Consider the following 24,754-nt stretch of genomic DNA (forward strand, 5'->3'; position numbering starts at 1 on the left):
CATTTTCTCATATTACTTCCATTCCCTTCTTTTTTTCCCCTACCCCTCCCAATTCCCCTTCCCCTTTGCCCCTTAACTTCCTATTACACATTATTATACCTTTTAGTCCTTCTTTACACTTTCAGTTTCTCACACTAGAGAAATTATTCAGTATTTACACATGTGTCTCCTATTTATTTCACTTAAGACTATTGCCTCGGGGTCTTCTATATAGAGTATCATGTCATCTGCAAATAATGACAATTTGACTTCTTCATTTCCTATTTGTATTCCTTTTATTTCTTTCTCTTGTCTAATTGCCATGGCTAATGTTTCCAAAACTATATTGAACAAGAGTGGTGATAGTGAACATCCTTGTCTAGTTCCTGATTTTCATGTGAAGGATTTCAGTTTTTGACCATTTAGTATGATACTGACTATTGGTTTTTCATAGATGGCTTTTATCAGATTGAGGTAGAGACCATCTATTCCAATTTTTTGTAGGGTTTTTATCATAAATGCATGTGGGATTTTGTCAAATGCTTTTTCTTTTTTTTTTTGTATTAAAGTCTTTTATTGGTACAGTGTAGGTATACAACACAATTACATTTCTCATTGGGAATTGTACCTTTACATAATGCATCTTGGTTCTTATTTTTTCCCCATTCCTAGCCCTCCCTTCACGCCCTCCACCCTTCCCTATTTACAAAGACTTTATTTCCATTTTTTCCATTTCTCAGCATTTTTCCTTTCCCTTCTTTCCTTTCCCCTGCCCCTCCCACTACCCCTACCCCTTTGGACCTTTTCTTCCTATTTTTACATTATCGATTATTCATTCTAATCATTGGTACATTTTAGGTATACAATATAATGACATTCATCATTGGAAATTTGCACCTTTACATAGTCTCTCTTGGTTCTTATTTTTCACCCTTGCCCAGCCCTCCCTTCAACCCCTCCAGTCCTCCCTGTTTACAAAGATTTTGTTCCTAGTTTTCCATTTTCTCATATTAATCCCATTCCCTTCTAACCTTTCCCCTAGCCCTCCCACTTCCTTCCCCTTTGCCCCTTTTCTTGCTATTTCACATTACCTATTATACATTTAGTCCTCATTTACACTTTCAGTTTCTCACACCAGAGAAACTATTCGGTATTTACACGTGTGTCCTATTTATTTCATTTAAGAGTATGGCCTCAATATGCATCCACTTAGCTATAAATGTCTCTAATTTCTCATTTTTTATGGGTGAGTAGTACTCCATTTTATAAAAAAACCACATTTTCTTTATCCAGTCTCCAGTTGATGGGCATTTGGCCTGTTTCCAAGTTTTAGCTATTACAAACTGTGCTGCTGTGAACATGGGTGCACATATATCACTGTGGTATGATTCTTTTAATTCTTTGGGGAAGATCCCGAGCAGTGGAATAGCGGGGTCAAATGGGACTTCCAGTCCTAGTTCTTTAAAATATCTCCATACTGATTTCCACAGTGGTTGCACCAGTCTACACTCCCACCAGCAGTGGAGCAGGGTTCCTCTTTCCCCACAGCCCCGCCAGCATTTGTTATTGGTTGATTTCATGATAGCAGCCATTCTTTCTGGAGTGAAGTGGAATCTCAGCATTGTTTTCATTTGCATCTCTCGAATGACCAGTGATGTTGAACATCTTTTCATGTATTTATTTGCTATTTCTACTTCTTTGTCTGAAGAATGTCTGTTCATTTCAGATGCCCATTTTCGAATTGGGTCTTTAAATTTGGGAGGTCTGATCTTTTTAAGTTCTTTATAGATTCAAGATAGTAGACCTTTGTCTGAGGAAGAGCAGGGGAAGATTTTTTCCCACATTGTGGGTTGTCTCTTCACACTGCTGGTGGTTTCTCTTGCTGTGCAGAAGCTTTTTAATAAGAGATCCCATTTGTTGATTGTTGGTGCTAGTTCACGGGCAACTGAGGTTTTGTTCGTAAAACCTTTTCCTACACCGATGTCTTCAAGGGTTCTATGTAACCTCTGTGCCAACTGGTTCAGAGTTTCTATTTTAATATTTAGATCTTTAATCCATTTTGATTTTAGTTTAGTGCATGGTGAGAGATACAGGTCTAGTTTTAATCTTTGTCAAGTTGAAGCCCAATTTTTCCAGCACCACTTATTAAAGAGGCTATCTTTCCTCCAGTGAGGGTGTTTGGCTCCTTTGTCGAAGATGAGATGGCTGAGTGTGTCTCGCGTTGTTTCTGCATCTTGTAATCTGTTCCACTGGTCCTCAAGTCTGTTTCTTTGCCAGTACCTTGCTGTTTTTATCACAGTAGCTTTGTAGTATAGTTGCAGGTTGGGGATTGTGATACTCCCTGCCATGTCTCTGTTACCTAGAATTGCTTTTGCTATTCTGGGTCTCTTCTTGTTCCAAATGAATTTTTGGATTGTTTTCTTGAGGTCTATGAAGTATGCTGCTGGGTTCTCAATTGGAATTGCATTAAATCTATATAGCAGTTTTGGAAGTATGGCCATTTTCACTCTATTAATCCTTCCTACCCAGGAGCAGGGGATGTCTATCCATTTTCTGATATCGTCTTCAATCTCTCTTTTCAGAGTGCCATAGTTTTCAGAGAAGAGGCCTTTGATTTGTTTCATTAGGATGCTTCCTAGGTATTTCCGTTTTTTGGATGCTATTGTGAAAGGAATTCTTTGCCCTATTTCTCTCTCAGTGAGTCTGTCATTGGTGTAGAGGAAAGCTATTGATTTTTGTGTGTTGACCTTGTAACCAGCTCCTTGACTGACTTGGTTATTAAGTCTAGAAGACTTTTGGTGGAGTTCTTGGGGTCTTCTATATAGAGTATCATGTCATCTGCAAATAATGACAATTTGACTTCTTCATTACCTATATTTATTCCTTTTATTTCTTTCTCTTGTCTAATTGCTGTGGCTAATGTTTCCAGAACTATATTGAACAAGAGTGGTGATAGTGGACATTCTTGTCTTGTTCCTGATTTGAGTGTGAAGGATTTCAGTTTTTGACCATTTAGTATGATATTGGCTGTTGGTTTTTCATAGATGGCTTCTATCAGTTTGAGGTAGAGACCATCTATTCCAATTTTTTGTAGGGTTTTTATCATAAATGCATGTGGGATTTTGTCAAATGCTTTTTCTGCGTTTATGGAGATAATCATATGTTTTTTGTCATTGACTCTATTGATATAGTGTATTACATTAATTGATTTTCATATATTGAACCATCCCTGCATCCCTGGGATGAATCCCACTTGATCAGGGAGTATGATCTTCTTGATGATCTTCTGCATTCTATTTGCCAGTATCTTATTAAGGATTTTTGCATCTATGTTCATTAGTGAGATTGGCCTATAGTTCTCTTTTTCAGTTGGGTCTTTCTCTGCTTTGGGGATCAAGGTGATGCTTGCTTCCAGGAATGAATTTGGGAGTATTGCTTCCCTTTCAATTTCATTGAAGAGTTTAAACAGTAGTGGCAGTAGTTCCTCTCTAAATGTCTTGTAGAATTCAGCAGTGAAGCCATCAGGGCCTGGGCTTTTCTTAGTTGATAAGTTTTTCATTACATTTTCAATTTCATTGGTTGATATTGGGTTGTTCAGAATTTTTGGGTCTTCTTCGTTCAACTTTGGTAATTCATATGTATCTAGAAATCTGTCCATTTCTTCTGTGTTGTCCATCTTATTGGCATATAGGTTCTGGAAGTAGTTATTGATGATCCTCTGGATTTCTGCTGGGTCTGTTGTAATTTCACCCTTTTCATTCCTAATTGCATGGATTTGGGCCTTTTCTTTCCTTTTTCTGACAAGGTTGGCTAAAGGTTTGTCAATTTTGTTTATTCTTTTGAAGAACCAACTCTTGGGTTCATTGATTTTTTTGTATCATTCTCTTAGTCTCTATTGCATTGATTTCTCCTCTGATCTTTATAATTTCCTCCCTTGTATGAGCTTTGGGGTTGTCCTGCTCTTCTTTTTCTAGAAGCTTGAGGTTCAGCATCAGGTTGTTTAATTGGGCTCATTCTGTTTTCCTAATATGCATATTCACTGCTATGAATTTCCCTCGTAAGACTGCTTTCATTGTGTCCCATAGATTCTGATATGTTGTATTGTCATTGTCATTTAATTGAAGGAACTGTCTGATTTCTTCTTTAATATCCTCTGTGACCCATTGGTTATTCAGAAGTGTGTTGTTCAATTTCCACATGTTTATGAAATTTTTTGAGTTTCTTTTGCTATGGATCTCCAATTTCATCACACTATGGTCTGATAATATACAGGGGATAACTTCAGTTCCTTTGCACTTACTTAAACATGTTCTGTGTGTGAGCATGTGGTCTATTTTTGAGAATGACCCATGTGCAGCTGAGAAGAATGTGTATTCTGATTCTGTGGGGTGGAAGACTCTGTAAACATCTGTTAAGTTCATTTGTTCAAGAGTTCAATTGAGTTCTAGTAGTTCATTACTTATTTTTTGTCTAGTTGATCTATCCATTTGTGACAGTGGGGTGTTGAGGTCCCCCACTACAATTGTATTAGTGCATATATGACTTTTCATGTCCATTATTATTTGTTTTATATAGTTGGGTGCACTAGTGTTTGGTGCATAGATATTTATGATCATCATCTCTTCCTGTTGGATTGTTTCCTTTACAAGGATGTAGTGTCCTTCTTCATCTCTCTTAATCAGTGTTGGTTTGAAATCTACTTGATCTGCCAAGAGAATAGCTACTCCTGCTTTTTTTCGGGTTCCTGTCACATGCAGTATTGTTTTCTACCCTTTAACTTTCAGTCTATGAGTTTCCTTTTGAATTAAGTGTGTTTCCTGTATGCAGCATATTGTTGGATTTTACTTCTTGACCCATTCTGCCAGTCTATTTCTTTTGATTGGTGAATTGAGACCATTAACGTTGATGGTTATAACTGAAACGTATTGACTTGTCATTGCCATGACTTTTTCTTTTGTTGGGTTCTCCCCCTTTACATTTAATTTCTTCTCATGCCAGATGGGTTCATTCTGCTTTGCTTCCCGGGGTTGTGATCCTCAATGTCTGTTCCTAGGATATTGTGTAAAATTCTTCGGAGTGCTGGTTTGGTATTTATGAAGTTCCTAAGGTGCTCTTTGTCATGAAAGTATCTTATTTCTCCATCCATTTTGAAAGGTAGTTTTGCAGGGTACATCAATCTGGGTTGGAGGCTGTTTTCTTTTAGGGCTTGGAATATGTCACTCCAAGCTCTTCTTGCCTTGATGGTTTGTGTTGAGAAGTCTGCTGTGATTCTGATGGGCTTTCCTTTATATGTGATTTGTTTCTTTTCTCTGACTGCTTGGAGAACTTTGTTCTTCTGTTGTGTTTCTGGAATCTTCACAATTATATGCCTATGTGTAGATTTTTTTTGATCAAGGCTATTTGGAGTCCTATATGCCTCACTTATCTGTATGTCAAGCTCTTTTCCCCTGCTTGGGAAGTTTTCTACCATTATTTCTGTGAAGAGATTTTTTTATGTCATCTGCACTCTCTCCTGTTTCTTCATTGAGCCCAGTCAGTCTTATTTTATTCTTTTTTGCATCATCTATCAGCTGCTGGATTGATTTCTCATGTTCCCTTATAATTTTGAAGCCATTTTTCTTTTCCTGGTCACTAATTGCAATCTTATCTTCTATATCTGAAATTCTGTCCTCACATTGGCTCATTCTGCTGTGTAGACTTTCAGTGGAGTTTTTCATGTCCTGGAAATCTATTTGCATCTGTTTTATGGATTCCATTTGTTTCTTATGTTGGGATTCCATCATGTTCCTCACCTCCTCTCTAGATTTATTCATCATGTCTTGTACTAGGGGCACAATTTCTCCTGTTATCTGAGAAATTATTTCTGATTTCATTTTTTCCAGATCCCCTTTTGTTGCCAGTTCAGTGTGTCCAGGTGGTTGAATATCAGAGTGTTCCATCTCATTTCCCTTTGGGGTTGCTGTAGGTGATCTGGAAGTCTGGTTTTGAGACTTATTGATGTGTTTTCTCATTTCGACTGCGGCGGGTGGCTGTTAGTGCCTGCACGGATTACCTCCTCTGAGCTGGGTGAGGTGGGACAGGGGCCGGGAGCAGCGGTAGCAATGGTGACCCAAAAGCCCTTTCCTGTGGGCTGGGAGCAGCCGGAGGCATGGTGGCCGGGAAACCCCTTCTTCTGGACCAGGAGCAGTGGGATGGTGGCTCAGAAGCCCCTCCGTCTGGGCCGGGAGCGGTGGGAGGGATGGTGGCCCAGAAGCCCCTTCCTCTGGGCCAGGAGTAGCAGGACAGGTGGCCCAAAAGCCCTTTCCTCTGGGCTGGGAGCAGCGGGAGGGTTGGTGACTGCGAAGCCCCTTCCTCTGGACCTGGAGCAGTGGAACGACGGCTCAGAAGCCCCTACCTCTGGGCCGGGAACAGTGGGACTCAGTACCTTGGTCTGGTGGTCTGGTGTCCTCTGCATCTTTGTAGTGTGGAATCAGGTGGCTGCCTATCTGCTGCGGGGTGATTCAGTGTCTTCCGCGCGACTCAGGACCTCGGTAGGGCATGCACAGACCTGCCTGTCTGCATCGGGCTGATTCAGTGTGTGTTCCGCATGACTGGGGTCCTTGGTAGGGTGTGGGCAGACCTGCCTGTCTGCCGCGAGGTGATTAGGCATCTTCCATGCAACTCAGGACCTTGGTAGGGCTTGCACAGACCTGCCTGTCTGCAGTGGGCTGAATCGGTGGGTTCTGTGTGACTCAGGACCTAGGTAGGGCATGGGCAGACCTCTGTCAAATGCTTTTTCTGCATCTATTGAGATGATCATGTGGTTTTTGTCCTTGGCTCTATTGATATATAGTGTATTACATTTATTGATTTGTGTGTGTTGAACCATCCCCGCATCCCTGGGATGAATCCCATTTGGTCAGGGTATATGATCTTCTTGATGATCTTCTGCATTCTATTTGCCAGTATCTTATTAAGGATTTTTGCATCTATATGCATTAGTGAGATTGGCCTATAGTTCCCTTTTTCAGTTGGGTCTTTCTCTGCTTTGGGTATCAAGGTGATTCTTGCTTCCAGGAATGAATTCTGGAGTATTGCATCGCTTTCAATTTCATTGAAGAGTTTAAACAGTAGTGGCAGTAGTTCCTCTCTAAATGTCTTGTAGAAATCAGCAGTGAAGCCATCAGGACCCGGGCTTTTCTTAGTTGGTGAGTTTTTAATTACGTTTTCAATTTCATTCGATGATATTGGGTTGTTTAGAACTTTTAGGTCGTCTTCATTCTACTTTGGTAATTCATATATATCTAGGAATCTGTACATTTCCTCTGTGTTTTCCATCTTATTGGCATATAGGTTCTGGAAGTAGTTATTGACGATCCTCTGGATTTCTGCTGGGTCTATTGTAATTTCACCCTTTTCATTCCTAATTGCATGGATTTGGGCCTTTTCTTTCCTTTTTCTGATAAGGTTGGCTAAGGATTTGTCAATTTTGTTTATTCTTTTGAAGAACCAACTCTTGGGTTCATTGATTTTTTTGTATCATTCTCTTAGTCTCTATTGCATTGATTTCTCCTCTGATCTTTATAATTTCCTCCCTTGTATGAGCTTTGGGTTTGTCCTGCTCTTCTTTTTCTAGAAGCTTGAGGTTCAGCATCAAGTTGTTTAATTGGGCTCAGTCTGTTTTCCTAATATGATTATTCACTGCTATGAATTTCCCTCATAAGACTGCTTTCGTTGTGTCCCATAGATTCCGATAATGTTGTATTGTCATTGTCATTTAATTGAAGGAACTGTCTGATTTCTTCTTTAATTTTCCCTGTGACCCATTGGTTATTCAGAAGTGTGTTGTTCAATTTCCATGTGTTTATGATATTTTTGCGATTTCTTTTGCTATGGATATCCAATTTCATCACACTATGGTCTGATAATATACAGGGGATATGGACTGGGGATTTGTTCAGTGGTTCTGGCGTCTGCCTCGCAAGCATAATGTCTCAAGTTCGTTCCCTGGTACCAAAAAAAAAAATATATATATATATATATACATACACAGGGGATAACTTCTATTCCTTTGCACTTACTTAAACATGTTCTATGAGCGAGTATGTGGTCTATTTTGGAGAGCAACTGGTGTGCTGCTGAAAAGAATGTGTATTCTCATTTTGTGGGGTGGAACACTCTGTAAACATCTGTTAAGTTCATTTGTTCAAGAGTTTGATTGAGTTCTAGTATTTCATTACTTATTTTTTGTCTAGTTGATCTATCTATTTGTGACAGTGGGGTATTGAGGTCCCCCACTACTATTGTATTAGTTCATATATGACTTTTCATGTCCATTAGTATTTGTTTTATATAGTTGGGTGCACTAGTGTTTGGTGCATCGATATTTATGATTGTCATCTCTTCCTCTTGGATTGTTCCCTTTACTAGGATGTAGTGTCCTTCTTTGTCTCTCATAATCAGTGTTGGTTTGAAATCCACTTGATCTGCAAAGAGGATAGCTACCCCTGCTTTTTTTCGGGTTCCTATCACATGGAGTATTGTTTTCCACCCTTTAACTTTCAGTCTGTGAGTTTCTTTTTGAATTAAGTGTGTTTCTTGTATGCAGCATATTGTTAGATCTTGCTTCTTGACCCATTCTGCCAGTCTATTTCTTTTGATTGGTGAATTGAGACCATTAACATTGATGGTTATAACTGATACATATCAAGTTATCATTGTCATGACTTTTTCTTTTTGGTGGATTCTCCCCCTTTCTATTTAATTTCTTGTCATGCCCGATGGATTCATTCTGCTGGGTTTCCTGGAGTTGTGATCCTTGTTGTCTTTTCATAGGATATTGTGTGAAATTTTTTGGAGTGCTGGTTTGGTATTCATGAAGTACCTAAGGTGCTCTTTGTCATGAAGGTATGTTATTTCTCCATCAATTTTGAAAGATAGTTTTGCAGGGTACATCAATTGGGTTGGAGTCTGTTTTCCTTTAGGGCTTGAAGTACATCACTCCAAGCACTTCTTGACTTGAGAGTTTGCATTGAGAAGTCTGCTGTGATTCTGATGGGCTTTCCTTTGTATGTGATTTGTTTCTTTTCGCTAACTGCTTGTAGAACTTTGTTCTTCTGTTGTGTTTCTGGAATCTTCACAATTATATGCCTATGTGTAGATTTTTTTTGATCAAGGCTAATTGGAGTCCTATATGCCTCACTTATCTGTATGTCAAGTTCTTTTCCCCTGTGTGGGAAGTTTTCTGCCATCACTTCTTTTTTTTATGTCATCTGCACTCTCTTTTGTTTCTTGATTGACTCCCAGTCAGTCATATGTTATTCTTCTTTGCATTGTCTGGCAGCTGCTGGATTGATTTCTCGTGGTCCCTTACAATTTTAAAGCAATTTTTCTTTTCCTGGTCACTAATTGCAATCTTATCATCTGTATCTGAAATTCTGTCCTCACATTAGTTCATTCTGCTGTGTAGACTTTCAATGGAGTTTTTAATCTCCTGGAAATCTGTTTGCATATGTTTTATTGATTCCATTTGTTTGGTATGTTGAGTTTCCATCATGTTCCTCAGCTCCTCTCTAGATGTATTAATCATGTCTTGCACTATGAGCGCAATCTCTGCTGTTATCTGAGAAATTATTTCTTATTTCATTTTTTCCAGATCCTCTTTTGTTGCCAGTTCAGGGAGTCCAGGTGGTTGAATATTAGAGTGTTCCATCTCATTTCCCTTTGGTGTTTCTGTAGGTGATCTGGAAGTCTGGTTTTGAGACTTGTTTACGTGTCTTCTCATTTCGCCAGGGGGTGGGGGTGGCTGGTGCTGGCAACCCCCCGGCTCACCTCCTCTGCTCTGGGAGCAGTGGTATGGCAGCCCAGAAGCCTCCTCCTCTGCTCTGGGACCGGTGGTATGGCAGCCCGGCCCTTTTGGCATTAATTTCTAATTTCATTGCACTATGGTCTGATAATATGCACTGGATAATTTCATTTCCTTTGCATTTACTGAAGCATGTTCTATGAACTTGTATGTGGACTGTTTTGGAGAACATCCTGTGTGCACCTGAGAAGAATGAGTATTCTGATGTTCTGGGGTGGAACATTCTATAGACATCAATAAATCCATTTGTTCAAAAGTTTGGTTCAGTTCTGATATTTCTCTGTTTAGTTTGTCTCTACTTGATCTATTTGTGACAGTGGGGTATTGAGGTTCCCCATTACAGTTGTATTAGTGCTTATTTGATTTTTCATGCCCATTAATATTTGTTTTAGGGGCCGGGGATTTAGCTCAGTGGTTCAGCACCTGCCTTGCAAGCACAAGGTCCTGAGTTTGATCCCTGGTACAAAAAAAAATTTTGTTTTATATAGTTAAGTGTACTGGTATTTGGTGCATATATATTTATTAGTGTTATTTCTTCCTCTTGGATTTTTCCCTTACAAGTATGTACAGTATTCCCCTGCAAAGGTCAAAGTTTGTGGCCTCACAGTTTGTAATAGCTAAAGCTTGGAAACAGCCCAAGTGCCCATCAACTGGAAACTGGATAAAGAAGATGTGGTTTTTTTAATAAAATGGAATACTACTCAGCCATAAAGAACGAGAAACTAGAGTCATTTATAGCTAAATGGATGCATATTGAGGCCATACTCTTAAGTGAAATAAATAGGACACACATGTGTAAATACCAAATAGTTTCTCTAGTGTGGGAAACTGAGAGTGTAAATAAGGACTAAAAGGATTAATAACTAATAATTGATACTTTGAAATAGGAAAAGGTCCAAAGGTGGAGGGGTGGTGGGAGGGGAAGGGGAAAGGAAAAATTATGAGAAAAGAAAAATAAATGGAAATGAAGTATGTAAATAGGGAAGGGTTTAGGGGTGAAGGGCACACAGGTAATGGGGAAAAAATAAGAAACAAGATACATCATGTACAGGTAGGTACAAGCACCCAAAGATAAATCTAAATGTATTGTATACCTAAAATATACCAATAAAAGAATTTAAGAAAAAAAAACCCACCAAAAAATAAAAAACAAAATTTGTGGCCTCCATCCTTTATAAAATTTTTTCCTTAGAACCTAACTAATAATTGGTCCTGGAAACTCCCACAATGTCAAAGAAACTGCCAATATCCTCTGGAATGTTTTGTTGGCAGGAGGCTTGCAAGTAGCCAGTCCAAGAGCATTACTCAGTTCTCCTTGCTGCTGATTGACTGCTTCCCTATAACCCATCTCCAGCCAATGCACCAGCATTCTTGTATCATAACAGGTTTCTATACCAAGTGTAGATATCTCTGGTGTTCTTGGTTTTGTCCTTTTTAAGCCCTAAGATGTTGCCAAAACACCATGCACCTTCTAAGGCATTATTAATATGATATTTTATTAAATTAAATTATATAACTATGGGAGACATAGCATATTTAGGGTTTAAACTATAAAAACAGGCATTTATAGGTATTTTTCTGACCATATGTGAAATTCACAATTTTTTACAATTTGTTAGTGCTCTAGGAACATAACTGTCAGGTATTTTGGAAATCCATTGTAGTAATGTCTTTGTCTCTCTTGATCAGTCTTGGCTTGAAATCTACTTTATCTCCAAATAGAATAGCTACTACTGCTTTTTTCCAGGTTCATGTTGCATGGAATATTATTTTCCATCCTTTGACTTTCCTTCTGTGAATTTCTTTTTGAGTTAAATATATTTCTTGTATGCAGCATACTGTTGGATGTTGTTTCTTGATCCATTCTGCCAGGCTGTTTCTTTTGATTGGTGAATTGAGAACATTTACATTGATGTTATAACTGTTATATATATTATATATATAATATATTATATATTATATATATTATATATATTGACTTATCCTTGTCATGTTATTTTCCTGTGGTTGGTTCCCTTTTTTTCTCCTCTGTTCACTTGCTTGCCTTGCCTGGTGGATTCATTCTGTTGGGGTTCATGGAGTTGTAGTCTTCATTATCTCTTTCTATAAAGTCTTCAGAACATTTTGAAGTGCTGGTTTGTGGTCATGAATTTCTTCAGGTGTTCTTTGTCATGGAGGTATCTTATTCCTCCATCAATTTTGAAAGATAGTTTTGAGGGACACATCAATGTGGGTTGGAGGTGTTTTCTTTAAGGCCTTGAAATACTTTACTCCATGCTCTCCTTGACTTCAGGATTTGTATTGAGAAGTCTGCTGTGATTCTGATGGGCTTTCCTTTATAGGTGATTTGTTTCTTTTCTCTAACACCTTTTAATATATTAATAATGTTCACATTTATATAAAAACAACAAAAAATCAAGAAAAAGAGAAAAAAAAAAGGAGAAAAGAAAAATTCCACTTTAGGGCATGTCTCTGCTGTCACTGATAGACAAAGATAGCAGACAGAGCCCAGATCTATGTTGGTTGGTCCCAGCAGGCCAGCAGTAGAATTATGGCAGGGCAGTGGATAATCCCAGCAAGCCTGCACCTTCAGCTCACCAAAGTTCAGGCTGATTCTAGTTCCTGGTTGTGAGGCTGGGACCTGAGTTGTTTATCCTGCAACACTTTGGATGCCTCTTTCAGCCTCAACTAGGCTCCCTGACCTACGTGTCTCTCAAGACTGTGTCTGTCTCACCCTGTCATTGGGAGCCACTAGATGGAGCTAACCCACAGGTACTCTGAGTTCTGAGTTCAGCAGGCCCCTTTCCAAAATGGCAACGGGCCAGTCGTCCCACTCCTGTGGATGCCAGAACCATACTGGAAACATTCACTAGTTCCTGCAGACCACAATGCCCACTGCTCCATTCCACTGGTACATTTCTCTGTGGAGGCCTCAGCAGTCACTGATAGACCACCATGCCTCTGCAGTTTGAGCCACCCCTCCTACACCATGAGTCAGGGCTTGTGGGAGGCGCCACTTGGCACCTCCCTCTTCTGCACTGAAGTCCTCTTTGCTCCCTCTGTGGGCTCCAATTTTCACTTCAGATCCTTGTGGGTCCTGAGGACCCACTTCCCTCTTTCTTCTCTTCTTATGTTGCTATATTCCAGCGTCTGAACTCCAAATCTTGGAGAGGCTTTCTGCTGATCACCACTCTGCCATCTTCCTGGAAGCCAGTACCTTCTTACCTATATGTTTTTATAAAACTTCCCAACTTGCAGTAATCTGTGTGTGTGGGTATAGCCTAGCTATGGGCTTCATATAACAGTAGATTGTGGGAATTTTTAGTGTTTCACTGCAGAGTAAATTCTGGAATTGTTTTTATTCTTTGAAAATGAAATGTCAACTTATTTTCTCCCAGAATAATCTATTTTATACATGTTACAGATTTGCTATTTTGTAGAGTTATCCTTCTCTAAATTTCTTTTAGCTCTTCAGAATATGTGTGTCTTTGCTACACTATCCATTTTTTACATTAAGAAAACAGGAAAACTTTAAATCTCCTGAGCAGCCATTGCAGGCTGGAATTCAGGTATGGATTCACTGTGCTGCCCATGTCCTCTCTACTTGAAGCAGGAAACTTTTGTTTTGAGATGAATTCTTCACCTTCATCCTGACAGCATTTCCACCTCAGAAGCCACACCTAGGGGATTAGGGAGGCCTTGCTACCTCACCTCTTGCCTGCAGTTTGTGCTGCAGCAGCACTTCCTTCCTGCATGGTGGAGATCCATTGCTCTCATAGATGGCACATTCAGGAAGTAATCTCCACAAGTTCTTTGTGTGCTTCTGAAATTAAATTTCAGCAGAAATTTTCATTGGCTTTTTGTGAGCTGTTGTTCAAAACACTTCAGAATAGATGACACCAAATCTGGTTCATGAAGGCTCTGGCTGCCTTTGCATTCTTTAACATTTTTATTCGGGGCTCTAATCTTTTTATTTTTATAAACAGTCTATATTGCTGCTCTTAATTTACTTGTTAAAATTCCAGTTGTATTTAAAATACGTAAAAGGAAAAGCATGTAATGAATTACACAAATTAACACTAAAATAACATGAGTTTATAGGTGGAAAATCAGAGTGGAGAGAAATAGGAGACTTAGAGCAAAAGGCCTTTGGCAGAAGCTAGGATTGCTTACTCTCTATGGCTCACTAATACATTGAACTGCATTTTGCTTCTCTGTGTAACACATCTTACAATGATGAAAGTCTATCATGTGCTTCCAGAACCATCTATAAGGTATATCTGTGAAAGTCAGGTTCTGCAGAAACAACCATGGAATTTGTACCCACCCCACCACATACATTCAGACTTAAGGACAGATGTCTAAAGTAGTCACCCCACTAGAGTTGTTTCAGGGCCATACTGATTTATACAGCAAAGGTAGTGTTTTGTTGGAATCAGTGATAGCAGGGTGGAACCAAGTGATTGGAGGGAAGATCAGGAATTCTTTGATTAGAGCGGTGTTACCTTGGGAGAATGTAGTGACCTGTGGAGATCAAAGAGTACTGCTGTGTGGACCCCATGCCTAGGGACTCTGACTTCACTTGTTTGGGGAATAGCCTGGAGATGACAGTGCTTTTCCTTGGAATATACTTTTAAATTTGAAACAAATTGAAACTTCCAAAAATATTACGGTAACATGCCAGGTTTCTTCAACCCACTTAAGAGTACGGTCCCAACCTGATGCCCATCAGCCCTGACTACTTCAGTGTGCGTTTCCTACAGAACCCAGGAGCACACTGACATTAGAAATCAGTGCTGAGAAGACCTCTTCACCAAGTCCACATGCCTCATTCATTCTTCCAGTTGTGCGAGTGATGTCCTTTCTATCAAAAGGATCCAGTTCAGAATCATGCTGCCTTCAGCTATCATGACTTCTTAGTCTCCTTTGTTTCTCCTTATTTCTTTTTTTTTGAAGATTTACATGAAAAATATTTATTACAGTAAAGACACATTGCCATGAATCTCCCTCACATTCCTCCCCCTCACTTCAAACTTGCCACTTTTTGAAGCAGTTCTAGAGTCCTCTTTCGTGTTTCTCCTTATTTCTCATGGCACTGACAAGCCAGTGTTTTCTAGGGCACCCCTTCATGTGAGTGTGTCCAAGTGTGAGCTCTGGACAGCAACACAATCGCCCACATGCCTGTCTCAGTGCCTGAGAGGTGGCCCTGGAGTCCAGATCATCCCCACACTGATGACATTCACACTGAGCACTTGGGCCTGGTGTCTGAATGGCCTCTCGTTTTGAAACTAGTTCTCTTACCTTTGTAATTAAAAAGAATTCCATGTAAAATACTTTGAAGCTGTATAAATATCCCATTTGTCATCAAACACTCTTAATTATTTATGTATATCACTATAGCCTGATAGATTAGTTATAGTCATTTGTTTTTTAAAATTTACCTACAATAAAATTTACTCTCTTTGGTATAAATTTAATAGGTAATCTTCCCTTGCCCCAGTTCTCTCTAGCCCCTTGTAATCAAGCCCTCTGCCCTCCCTTACTTCTGGACAACTACTGATGTGTTCTTCATCCCTATAGGTTACTTTTCCCAAAATACCATGTAAGTAGAATAAAACAGTATGCAAGGTGTAGGTTTGAGCCTGGCTTCTTTTTCAGAAATCCACCCATCTTCTTGTATCTGGTGATAGTATATTCCTATTTATTGGTGAATATTATCCTGTGCATGAATGTATCATCTCTTTATTTATTTTTTGACCAAGGGACATTTGGGATATTGGCAGGTTTGATGATTAAACTATATATATATATATATATATATATATATATATATATATATATATATATATATATGGAGAGAGATTTTTCACATTTAATTAATAAGTACTTGGGTGTGGATTTACTGGTTCATATGGCAAGTTCATGTTTAACTCTGTAAGAAATTATCAAACTTCCAAAGTGGCTGGACTGCCATCCCCGACAGTGACGAGCACATCAGGCGATCTTCATCAGCACTCAGCATTGTCAGCTTGGCTGTTCTACTGGGTGTGTATCCTTCCCTGTGTATCTCTTCACATGAAGAACCTGTGTGTCTTTGATGAAAAGTCTGGTCAAATCTTTTACCCATTTTTAATGGATTGTTTCCATATTTTTCAGTCCTTATTTACCTTGATAACCGAATTCTTACTTTCACAGAGGGCTGCCCTTTCAGATGTCTTCTGTGTCCTTTCACTGTGTCCCCTCATTCTCTGGACATTCCTTCTGTCAGGTGCAGTCAGTGCTTTCCTGTCCCAGCCCTGGAAACAGCCATTCTCCCAGGTTCCTAGTTTTCTTCAGTAGAAAAGATCAGGTGTGTTCATTGCTTTTGGGGAAGTCACTCTGAGGCCTGCTCCACTGGAGAGTAAGGTACATACATTATCCACATGCACATGTTTAGTACGTATTGATTTCTGTATCTGCCTAGGCTATTGAAATCTATACAGAAACATCTAATTCCAGTCCACTGTTACAGAGCTTTTCTAGTTTTTATTTCCTTCTTTGATAGTAGGAAATTTAGCTGCAAGTTATCTAATGGATAGTTTAATATACTTACTTATTTATCAATCCTTTTGTATGTATCCAAACTCCTATTACTGCTTCTATAATGTCCTTTAAAAAAAAAAAGTTGTTTTCATTACGTTGTATTATTAAGGTTTTGTTAACTTCATTAAACAAGTTAAGCAGTGTTGTAGTCAGAAGGTTTTGGTGAGGGAATACATTAAATACAGGACACATAACTTATGAGGTTATTTTATGATAATTACCCAAAGAGTCATGCAAAGGAGTGCAAGAAATTAACCTCACATTAGAAGCCCAAAGGATTCAACTGAGGACCTAGATCCCAGCAGTTTCCCACACAAGTCCAGCTGAAGGCCTAGAGTCCAAGGCAATGTCCTCCTCGAGTCCAGCCAGTGGCCTAGAGCCCATGGCAATGTCTCATGCTTGTCTGTATTGAGGATCTGTACCTGGAAGGCCCAAAGGCCAGTGGTAGAAGCCATTTCTCTACAATGGTGAGATGAAGGATTTCTGCCACCAAGCTGAGGGATCCACATTGGAGCCAGGAAGTGATGCTCATGGTGAAGATCAGAGCTCCCCTGATGAAAACAGCAGCCATTCTGAGCAACAGTGATGCCCCAAGCTTCTTCTCCAATGAGAACATCCTAGTTTGCATCAGGAAAACCATCTGCAGCAAGCTTCTAGCAAATCAACAAGCCAAGATCTTCCCTTCTAGTTCTCTTTTATGGCTATTGGTAACAATCTTCAGGTGGATCTTTCATGCCCAGACCATGCTGATTCAGTTCAGCTGGGAGTTACAAGTTGACCATTAATCAGTCCACCACAAGCAGTGATCTCTTTTCCTTTGTTTCCTGAAAAAGTTTCATAAGTTGCTGTTATTTATATTTGGAATTGTTTGTTTGTTTGTTTTTTGGTACCAGAGATCGAACTCAGAACCTTGTGCTTATGAGGCAAGCGGCGGCACCACTCAGCTAAATCCCAGGGCTCTATATTTTGAATTTTTAATCATCCCAGGAGTTTTTTCGGGAAAGAACTATGGGTGACAACTTCAGTTTCTTCAGTATAGTGCTATTCAGATTCTGTTTTTCCTGTATCATTTGGTAGATTGTGTTTTTAAAGACTTTTATCATGTCACCCAAAGTTTTTAACTTGTAGATTGAAGTTGTTTATGGTATTCACTTTTTGTTCTTTTAATGCCCATAAAGGCTATGATTATACTTTACTTAATTTTTTGTGTTTATTATCTCTTTTCTTTATCAATCTAGCTAGGGAGATTGAAAATTTTGTTGTTTTTTTTTCCCAACAAAATTGAGATGGCATTGTCAACTTCCTCTATTATCTGTTAATTTTCTGTTTTATTTTAGGGTTTTTTTGGTATCAGGGATCGAACTTGGGACCAACGGCGGAACCACTGAGCTAAATCCCCAGCCCTGATTTTCTGTTTTATTGATTTCTCTTTCTGAGTTTTCCCTTTTTACTTACTTTTGGTGTGTTCTGCACTATTTTTCTAGCTTTTTAAGGGAACTCATGTCTTGGTCACTGATTTTAGATCTTTCTTTTGTAAAGGATGTAAAGCTACATTTTTACTCCTAAGAACTGCTTTCGATTCATCTTATAATTTTGCTATATTGTATATTCATTATCACTAATTCTAAACATGTTCATATTCCCCTTGTAGCCTCTTCTTTGATTCATGGATTATTTAGAAATGTTTAGTAGCCAGACATTTGGGGTTTCTCTGGATACCTTACTGTTGGTTGATTTCTAATTTAATGCTATTGCTATCAGAGAGTACTCTGTATGATTTTGATTCTTCTTGAGCCACTGAGACATGTTCTGTGGTACAGCATATAGGCTTGATCCCCTGGCAAATAATCTTGCTTCCTTGAAAGGATATCTGTTCTTCTGTTGTTGGATGAATTATTCTGAAAATGTGAAATTAGATCAAAGTGACTGATAGTATTGAGCTCTTCTATGCCCTGAATGGTGTTGTATTTTAGGTCTGTCATTTTCTGAAAGAGTACTGTGAAAATCTTTCACTGTGCTTGTGGAAATTTCCACTTTTCTCTTGTATCTGTTTAGTTTTGCTTCATACATTTTAAATCTCTCCTGTTGGGTGCAGGCACACTTAGAAGTATTCTGAACACTGTTCCTTTTGTCAGTCTGAAATGCCTTGCTGTCTCTGCTTGTGCTCTCTCTCTCTGCCTTGACATTGATGTTACCTGAGGTTGAAAAGCCATTCCAGCCTTCTGAGACCTATTTGTTTATATGATACATGAATCATTTTTTGTTTTTGATGTGTTTTTTACAGGCAGCATATAAATAGGGCCTTTCCTTTGTATTCATTGTGTCAATCTGCACCCTTTAATCAGAATATATTCTTAGTCATCTGTTGCTGCTAACCAGTTACTACAGACTGAAAGCAGTTTTCCTTTATTACCTCACCATTCCTGGGGTCAGAAGCAAGGCACAGCACCGCACTGCATGGGTCTTGAAGGTTAGAGTCGCGGTGTCAGGGCTGTGGTTCTGGAAGCTTTGAAGATCTGTTCCCTGGTTAGTCCAGGGTGGCAGCAAAATGGAGCACCCTGTGGCTGTGGGGCTGAGGTCCTGTGTCCTTGCTGGCTGGCAGTTAGGTGTAGTTCTTGCTTCTGAGGCTACCCACGTTCCTGGGCTTGTGGCTCACATTGTCTGTCTGAATCTAGTCATGCCTTGCATCTCTCCAGCTCACTCTGCCCTTGTGAAGAGCTCACACACTGCGGTGGCTCCACAACTCTCCAGAGGTCAGCTTGGTGGTAACATGGACTCCCTGGACAAGGCCTTCAGAGTAGCACGAGTCAATGTGGTCACCTCACTAGGGCCAGCAGTCTTAAGGACGCTTCTTTACAATCCACCTGACTCCAAACTATCTAGACCATTCATATTTAACGTGATTACTAGTATGGTGGATCTGGTATTATCTTTTTATTATTTATTTTTTGTCTGTTCCCTTGTTTTTCCTTTCTGATCTTGTTTTGTTTTTTATTATTTTAGTGGGGGTGTTTTTGGGTGATATCTCTGTATTATTTTTTTAAGAGATTGTTCTAGGCATTATAATATATATAACTAATCCTTTATAGTCTACATCATACCAGTTAATATAAAACATAGAAACTTTCCAATCATATTCCCTTTCCTCCAATCTGAACGTCATAAGAGAGCTGTCGTACTTAACTACATTCATGTATGCTGAAGGCTTAAGCCTGCTATACTCTACTTTTTGCTTTAAATTTCCTTTAGCCTTCCATTACAAGTCTGATGGTGACAGACTCAGTTTTCCTTCATTTAAGAATGACTGTGGCCGGTCATGGTGGTGCATGCCTGTACTCCCAGCACTTGGGAGGCTGAGGCAGGAGGATCACTGCACGTGTCAAGCCCTGCCTGAACTACATAGTGAGACCCTGTCTCAAAACCAATAACAGAACAAAAACAGAAACAGCAGCAAAAAAGAGAATTACTTTATTTTGCCTAAATTCACCAGATATATTTTCACTGAATATGGAGTTGGGTCGGCAGGTTCTTGGTGTTTGTTATGTTTTTCTCCCAGCACTTACTCCTTTCTTTTGATCTTTATTGGGTTTTTTTTCTGCAAAATTCTGACATTTGAATTGTTCCCCTGTAGGCAGCATTTCATTTTTCTTTAACTTTCAAGATTTATTTTATCAGTTGCTTGTATATAAAATTTTGAATTTATCCTATTTGAGATTGACCAGGTTTCTCGAATCTAAAAACATCTTTTACCAAGTCTGGGGAATTTTTGGTCATTGTTTCTTCAAATGTTTTTTCTGCTATAATCTCTTCTTTTCCTCCTGAGAATCTAGTAACATATATGTTAGACCTTTTGATATTTTTCTCACAAGTTCCCGGGACTCTTATTTTTTAGTAATCTTTTTTCTTTCTATTCTTCATATTATCCTATTTCTATAGACCTAGATTCATATTTGCTGACATTTCACTTCTCCATCCTATTATTACCATCCAGTTAGATTTTTTATTTCAGATATTGTATTTCTGTAGACTAGGATATCTATTTGGTTCCTTTTTATAGATCAGAATTCCTATCTTTTCATTCATTTCAGGTGTGTTTTCCTTCACTTCATGTAGCATAGTTATAATGGCTACTTCGAAGCCTTAGGTTTTGGTATTGTAGTAAGTAGCAGAGATGGGTTGTGAAGTGGGCCATGTCAGAGCAAAAGGATATTTTAACATATGACTAAACTAAGAGGTAAAATAATAATATCTTCTTACTTTACCTTTTCTGTGAAAGAAACTTGAGCTATGAATAGTTAATTCTAAGCATCTCATATTTAAACAGCAGGATGAGAATTCTGGGGAATGGGACTTCTGTAATGACTGAGAACTGTTGCTGCTTGGTTCTTTCTTCTCAGGTATTAGGATCACCCCTGTCAGATGACACGGAGGCTGATTTCCCCCAGGTGGAGCACCAGCACTGAGGACACAGTAGGTCTGGCTGCTCATATTTAAAGCCATGTAACTGTGCACAAGAGCTGTTTTGTGTCTTGCTGAAGAAATTGGTCAGTGGAAACATTGTCTGCTGATTGGCTCTGTAAACTCCTGACAGAGGAGGCATTGTACCAGAAGTAATGTTTGTGGTACGAAACCTCTTTTCACAGAACTCACACTTCTCTCTTAGATCAGTGTCCTGCATTTAGTGATGACAGATGCTCATGGAGGGAGCCAAGCAGACATACTTACCTCCTCCTCAGGAGGAGCTGTTAAGCCTAGAGAGGTGGCATGGCTGCTGGGCAGTCTCTTTACCAACAAAGTTTTTAAGTATAACTTTTTAGTGGTTAAAAAATAAAAAATTATAAAAATGTAATAGGTAATGAAGGCACCTAAGCATCCATTGTGGAACACATAGGAAGACATACATCCAAGCTTAGTCCTTTAATCTGTTTCGTGGCTGAGCTTCCTGGTGAATATTTCAATAAATCCAAATTTACTTAAAAAAAAATAAAAACAAAAATCAGAACTTTTGGGGCAATACTTTTCTATGTGACCTTAACCAAATCCTTCAATGTTTAATGTCTCATTAGCTCTGTAAAATTGGTTGGTAATGAAATCTCATGTTCTCACAACAGTATTATTGAAATTAGTCTGTTAACCTCCACAGACTACTTTGAAATTCTGGGGCATCAAAGGGAGTTTACTGTGAGGTGAACATAGGTTTTGATCCCCGTTTGCACAAGCCCTTCCAGCTCCAAGGAGGGATCTTGGTACTGCATTCATCTGAGCTAATTCATGTGAACTCTGCACAGCCAGTTCACATAAACCACAGGCCCAAGATTTGGATCTGTTTTACCAAAATCAGACATTCTTTGGATAAAAAGAGGTAGCAGGTTGTACGTGCTGCTCTGGGTTGATAATGATCCTAAAGATTGCTTTTAAATTTTATTTTAATGCATATAATCTAAAGTTTCCTTAGACTATATAACCACCAGTATTATCAGTATACATATATACAAGTACAATGTGAGAAAGCAAGTGAGGTAGAAATCACTTTCCAGAAAGATTTTATGCAAAAACAACAACAAAACCCTTTAGCCCTGTCTCTTTCTGTGCTCTTAGGTGCTGCATCTGAGATAACATCCTTTTGTGACAGGAGTGCTGATATCCTGGGAGGAGAGATGCATGCTTTTCTTTCCTTCTGAATTGCCTGCTTTTTCTGAGAAAGGAGGACAGAAAGGAAAGAAAGAAAAGGAAAGAAAGACAAAGACTTGCAGCCATTTCACAGGAGGACTGAAGGAGTGCCCCTCCTCCCCTCTTCAGTCTGTTGATGCTGTTTCAAGATGTATCTAATAAAGAATAGTGATATGGGTCTTGTTACATGAATGTTTATTTACTGTTAGTAGATTGTTAAAGTTAGCCAAGATTAAAAGTGAGTAAAAAAGAAATATTATAAAAGGTCATGTTATTCATGCATTGAACTTTGTGTGCTATTTGTATAAAAGCTTACTGTTAAAGAAAATGAGAAAGCTAGGATCTGTAAGAAAAAATGTTTCCCTTAACTATAAAGGCACACCTGAAATTCCTGTTTCCTGGCACTGAGGTGCTGTGTAACTGCTGTCCACAGGAGGTGTGGGTCTGTGGTCACGATGACTGTTGATGTTCAGTCCATGTGTGACGGGAATCGAGGAGAAACCATGACGTCTTCTGACAGCACAGCTCTGGCCTCACTATTCTCTGTGTGAGGAGAGTCTGGTGCCAGGGTTCTTTGTAAGGGAGCACAATTGGAGCAGGGGTGGAGAAATGTTAAAGGTGTGCCTTGGAGCTGAGTGAGGGGCTACTCATTAGAAAAAGCAGTGTACGGGCCGGGGATTTAGCTCAGTGGCACTGTGCCTGCCTTGCATGCTCAAGATCCTGAGTTTGATCCCCAGTACCAGAAAAAGCAGTGTATGTACAAAATGAGCTGGAAAGTGGGCAGCCACACTGGGTCAGCTGCTGTTGAAGAACCAGGTGGAAGAGGTTTCTGGAGGGAACCTCTATTACCCGGACTCCACTCTGTCCATGGTAGTTGGAGGGTAGTAATAGAACCCAGAGAAGTTTCAGTTTCCCCGTTACCTCAGACACCTAGGCTTTCCCCAAAGCTTCTCACCAAAGTGCAAAGTCATTTATCCACATTTCTTACACACCTTCTGGTGCGCAGGTCTACAGCTTTGTAGAATGATGTTAGATGAGTTTGGGCCTCAGGTTCCTGGTTTCTGGGGTTCCAGTCATGCTCTGCTTTTATCATGTTTAGAGAACAGTTGTAATGGGGACCAGAATTTGTACAGGGTTTTTGGCCTTAGCCAATTATATTGTGGTGTTTTTTCCAAAAGTTATTGAGTAGGCCTTAGCCCAATGATTTAATTAGAATTCTTCTTTGTTATCCTGAGGAGCTTGATATTGAAATTCTGACATTAGATACTTGGGCCTCAAAAAAACAAGACCTTCCAGAGGAGGCAAAATAAAGGGTTTCAATGTACAAGTCTATAGAAAGTGATTCAGTTAAATTTGGTTTTGGTTTCAAAGCTCTGTCTTCAACCTCTGACAAGGTATTTCACTAGCTTACCACAGCTAGTATGCTGGGGTGGGGGGGACTAGTATTGGTTTTAATAAGCTTCCTATTTAAATATCATTTTATAGGGCCAGGGATTTAGCTCAGTGGCACCGCGCCTGCCTCACAAGAGCAAGGTCCTGAATTCAATCCCCGGTACCAAAAAAAATTTATTTTCACTTTGAAAAGTATTCCCAACAGGCTCTGTGGCATGGAAAGTGACAATATGTAGAACCAAGTGGCACCCCCAGCTTATTTCAGTTATGTTTTTATGTGAAAAATCAGGAGGAAGATATTAGCTTGATATCTGAGTGTAGGATCAGTTGCCTTCTAATTTCTACCTGGCTTTTAGTATCTTAGTCTATTTAAGCATCTTGTGCACTTTCGAATTAAGGGACTAAGAATCATCCCTTAAGTCCATGTTGGCACTTAAGGATCATATCTGGTCAGACCCTTGGCTGAAAGACTAGGGAAAGATTTTGCAATTTGGAGCTATAAGCACTGAATCAAAATAATCTCTTTTTAAAAGGAGTTTGTGGTTATTTAGTCTTTTTATAAGGGTGGGATTTATTCACCTACTAATATAAAATGTGTATTGGTACTAGTGGGGGGGGTCAGTGGGCTTGCTGTGTGTATGAATGTTTGAAAATTAATAAATGTCTTAGTTCCATAGATGAGTTTAATTTAATTTATCTAATGAAGAGCCTATAAATAACATGTACCACTGTATGGTCTCTAATAAATAAATTTTAAATGATCTGCTCTTTTATTTTGAAACTTTGGCTTTAGGGGTGGGAGATAAGGTAATTTTCCATGACAGAAGGAGCATGATGATAAAAACAACATCTTGCAAAGACTGCCTGACAAAAGCTGGGACAGACGTGGGCTTAGAGGCTGATCCTCCTGCTGGAGAACCTCTTGGTGGGAATGTCTGACTTCCAGTTGAAGTGGGAACACAGAAGGAATGTTTTCATACATGACTCTCAACTTTGACTCTTTTATTTTAGTTGTGCTATGATATAAGTCTCCTTTACAGATGAGATGAGGCTGAAGAATGTGGTTGACTTGTGTTTGAACCTCTGGCAAGGAATCCAGAAACCACCAGGCACGCCTGGCTCGATGTGGACTAAAGGGATCGTTCTTGATTGTTTTGGGCTAAGTGTGTTTACATTAGAAAGGAGCCCTGAACTCTCTTCTACCTGTATAAAAAGTTGTCTTCTTGTACTGCTTTTTAAAGGGTCTTTTTTTTCCTCTTGATGGCTTCAAACATGAAATGACTTGAA

General features: G+C 39.2%; 1 protein-coding gene across 6 annotated transcripts in view; it reads left to right on the forward strand.

Moving 5' to 3' along the window:
* The window catches only part of Cdkl2 (cyclin dependent kinase like 2), a 63,296-nt gene extending 39,068 nt beyond the window's left edge, over positions 1 to 24,228 (forward strand). For 3 of the 6 annotated variants that reach the window (XM_004833897.4, XM_004833899.4, XM_087185997.1), the window contains exons 13-14: positions 20,803 to 20,875; positions 22,004 to 24,228. In XM_004833897.4, the coding sequence (XP_004833954.1) occupies positions 20,803 to 20,868 (66 nt within the window). In that variant the 3' untranslated portion in view covers positions 20,869 to 20,875; positions 22,004 to 24,228. Of the gene's footprint in view, positions 1 to 20,802; positions 21,028 to 22,003 lie in introns of all 6 variants that reach the window. The other 3 variants (XR_002393239.2, XM_087185998.1, XM_004833898.4) reach the window with 3 other exon arrangements.
* Positions 24,229 to 24,754: the final 526 nt, after the last annotated feature.

This window comes from Heterocephalus glaber, unplaced genomic scaffold (assembly GCF_053883595.1).
Source record: "Heterocephalus glaber isolate CG9 unplaced genomic scaffold, H.glaber_assembly_v1.0 deba00001504, whole genome shotgun sequence".
Lineage (NCBI taxonomy): Eukaryota > Metazoa > Chordata > Mammalia > Rodentia > Bathyergidae > Heterocephalus > Heterocephalus glaber.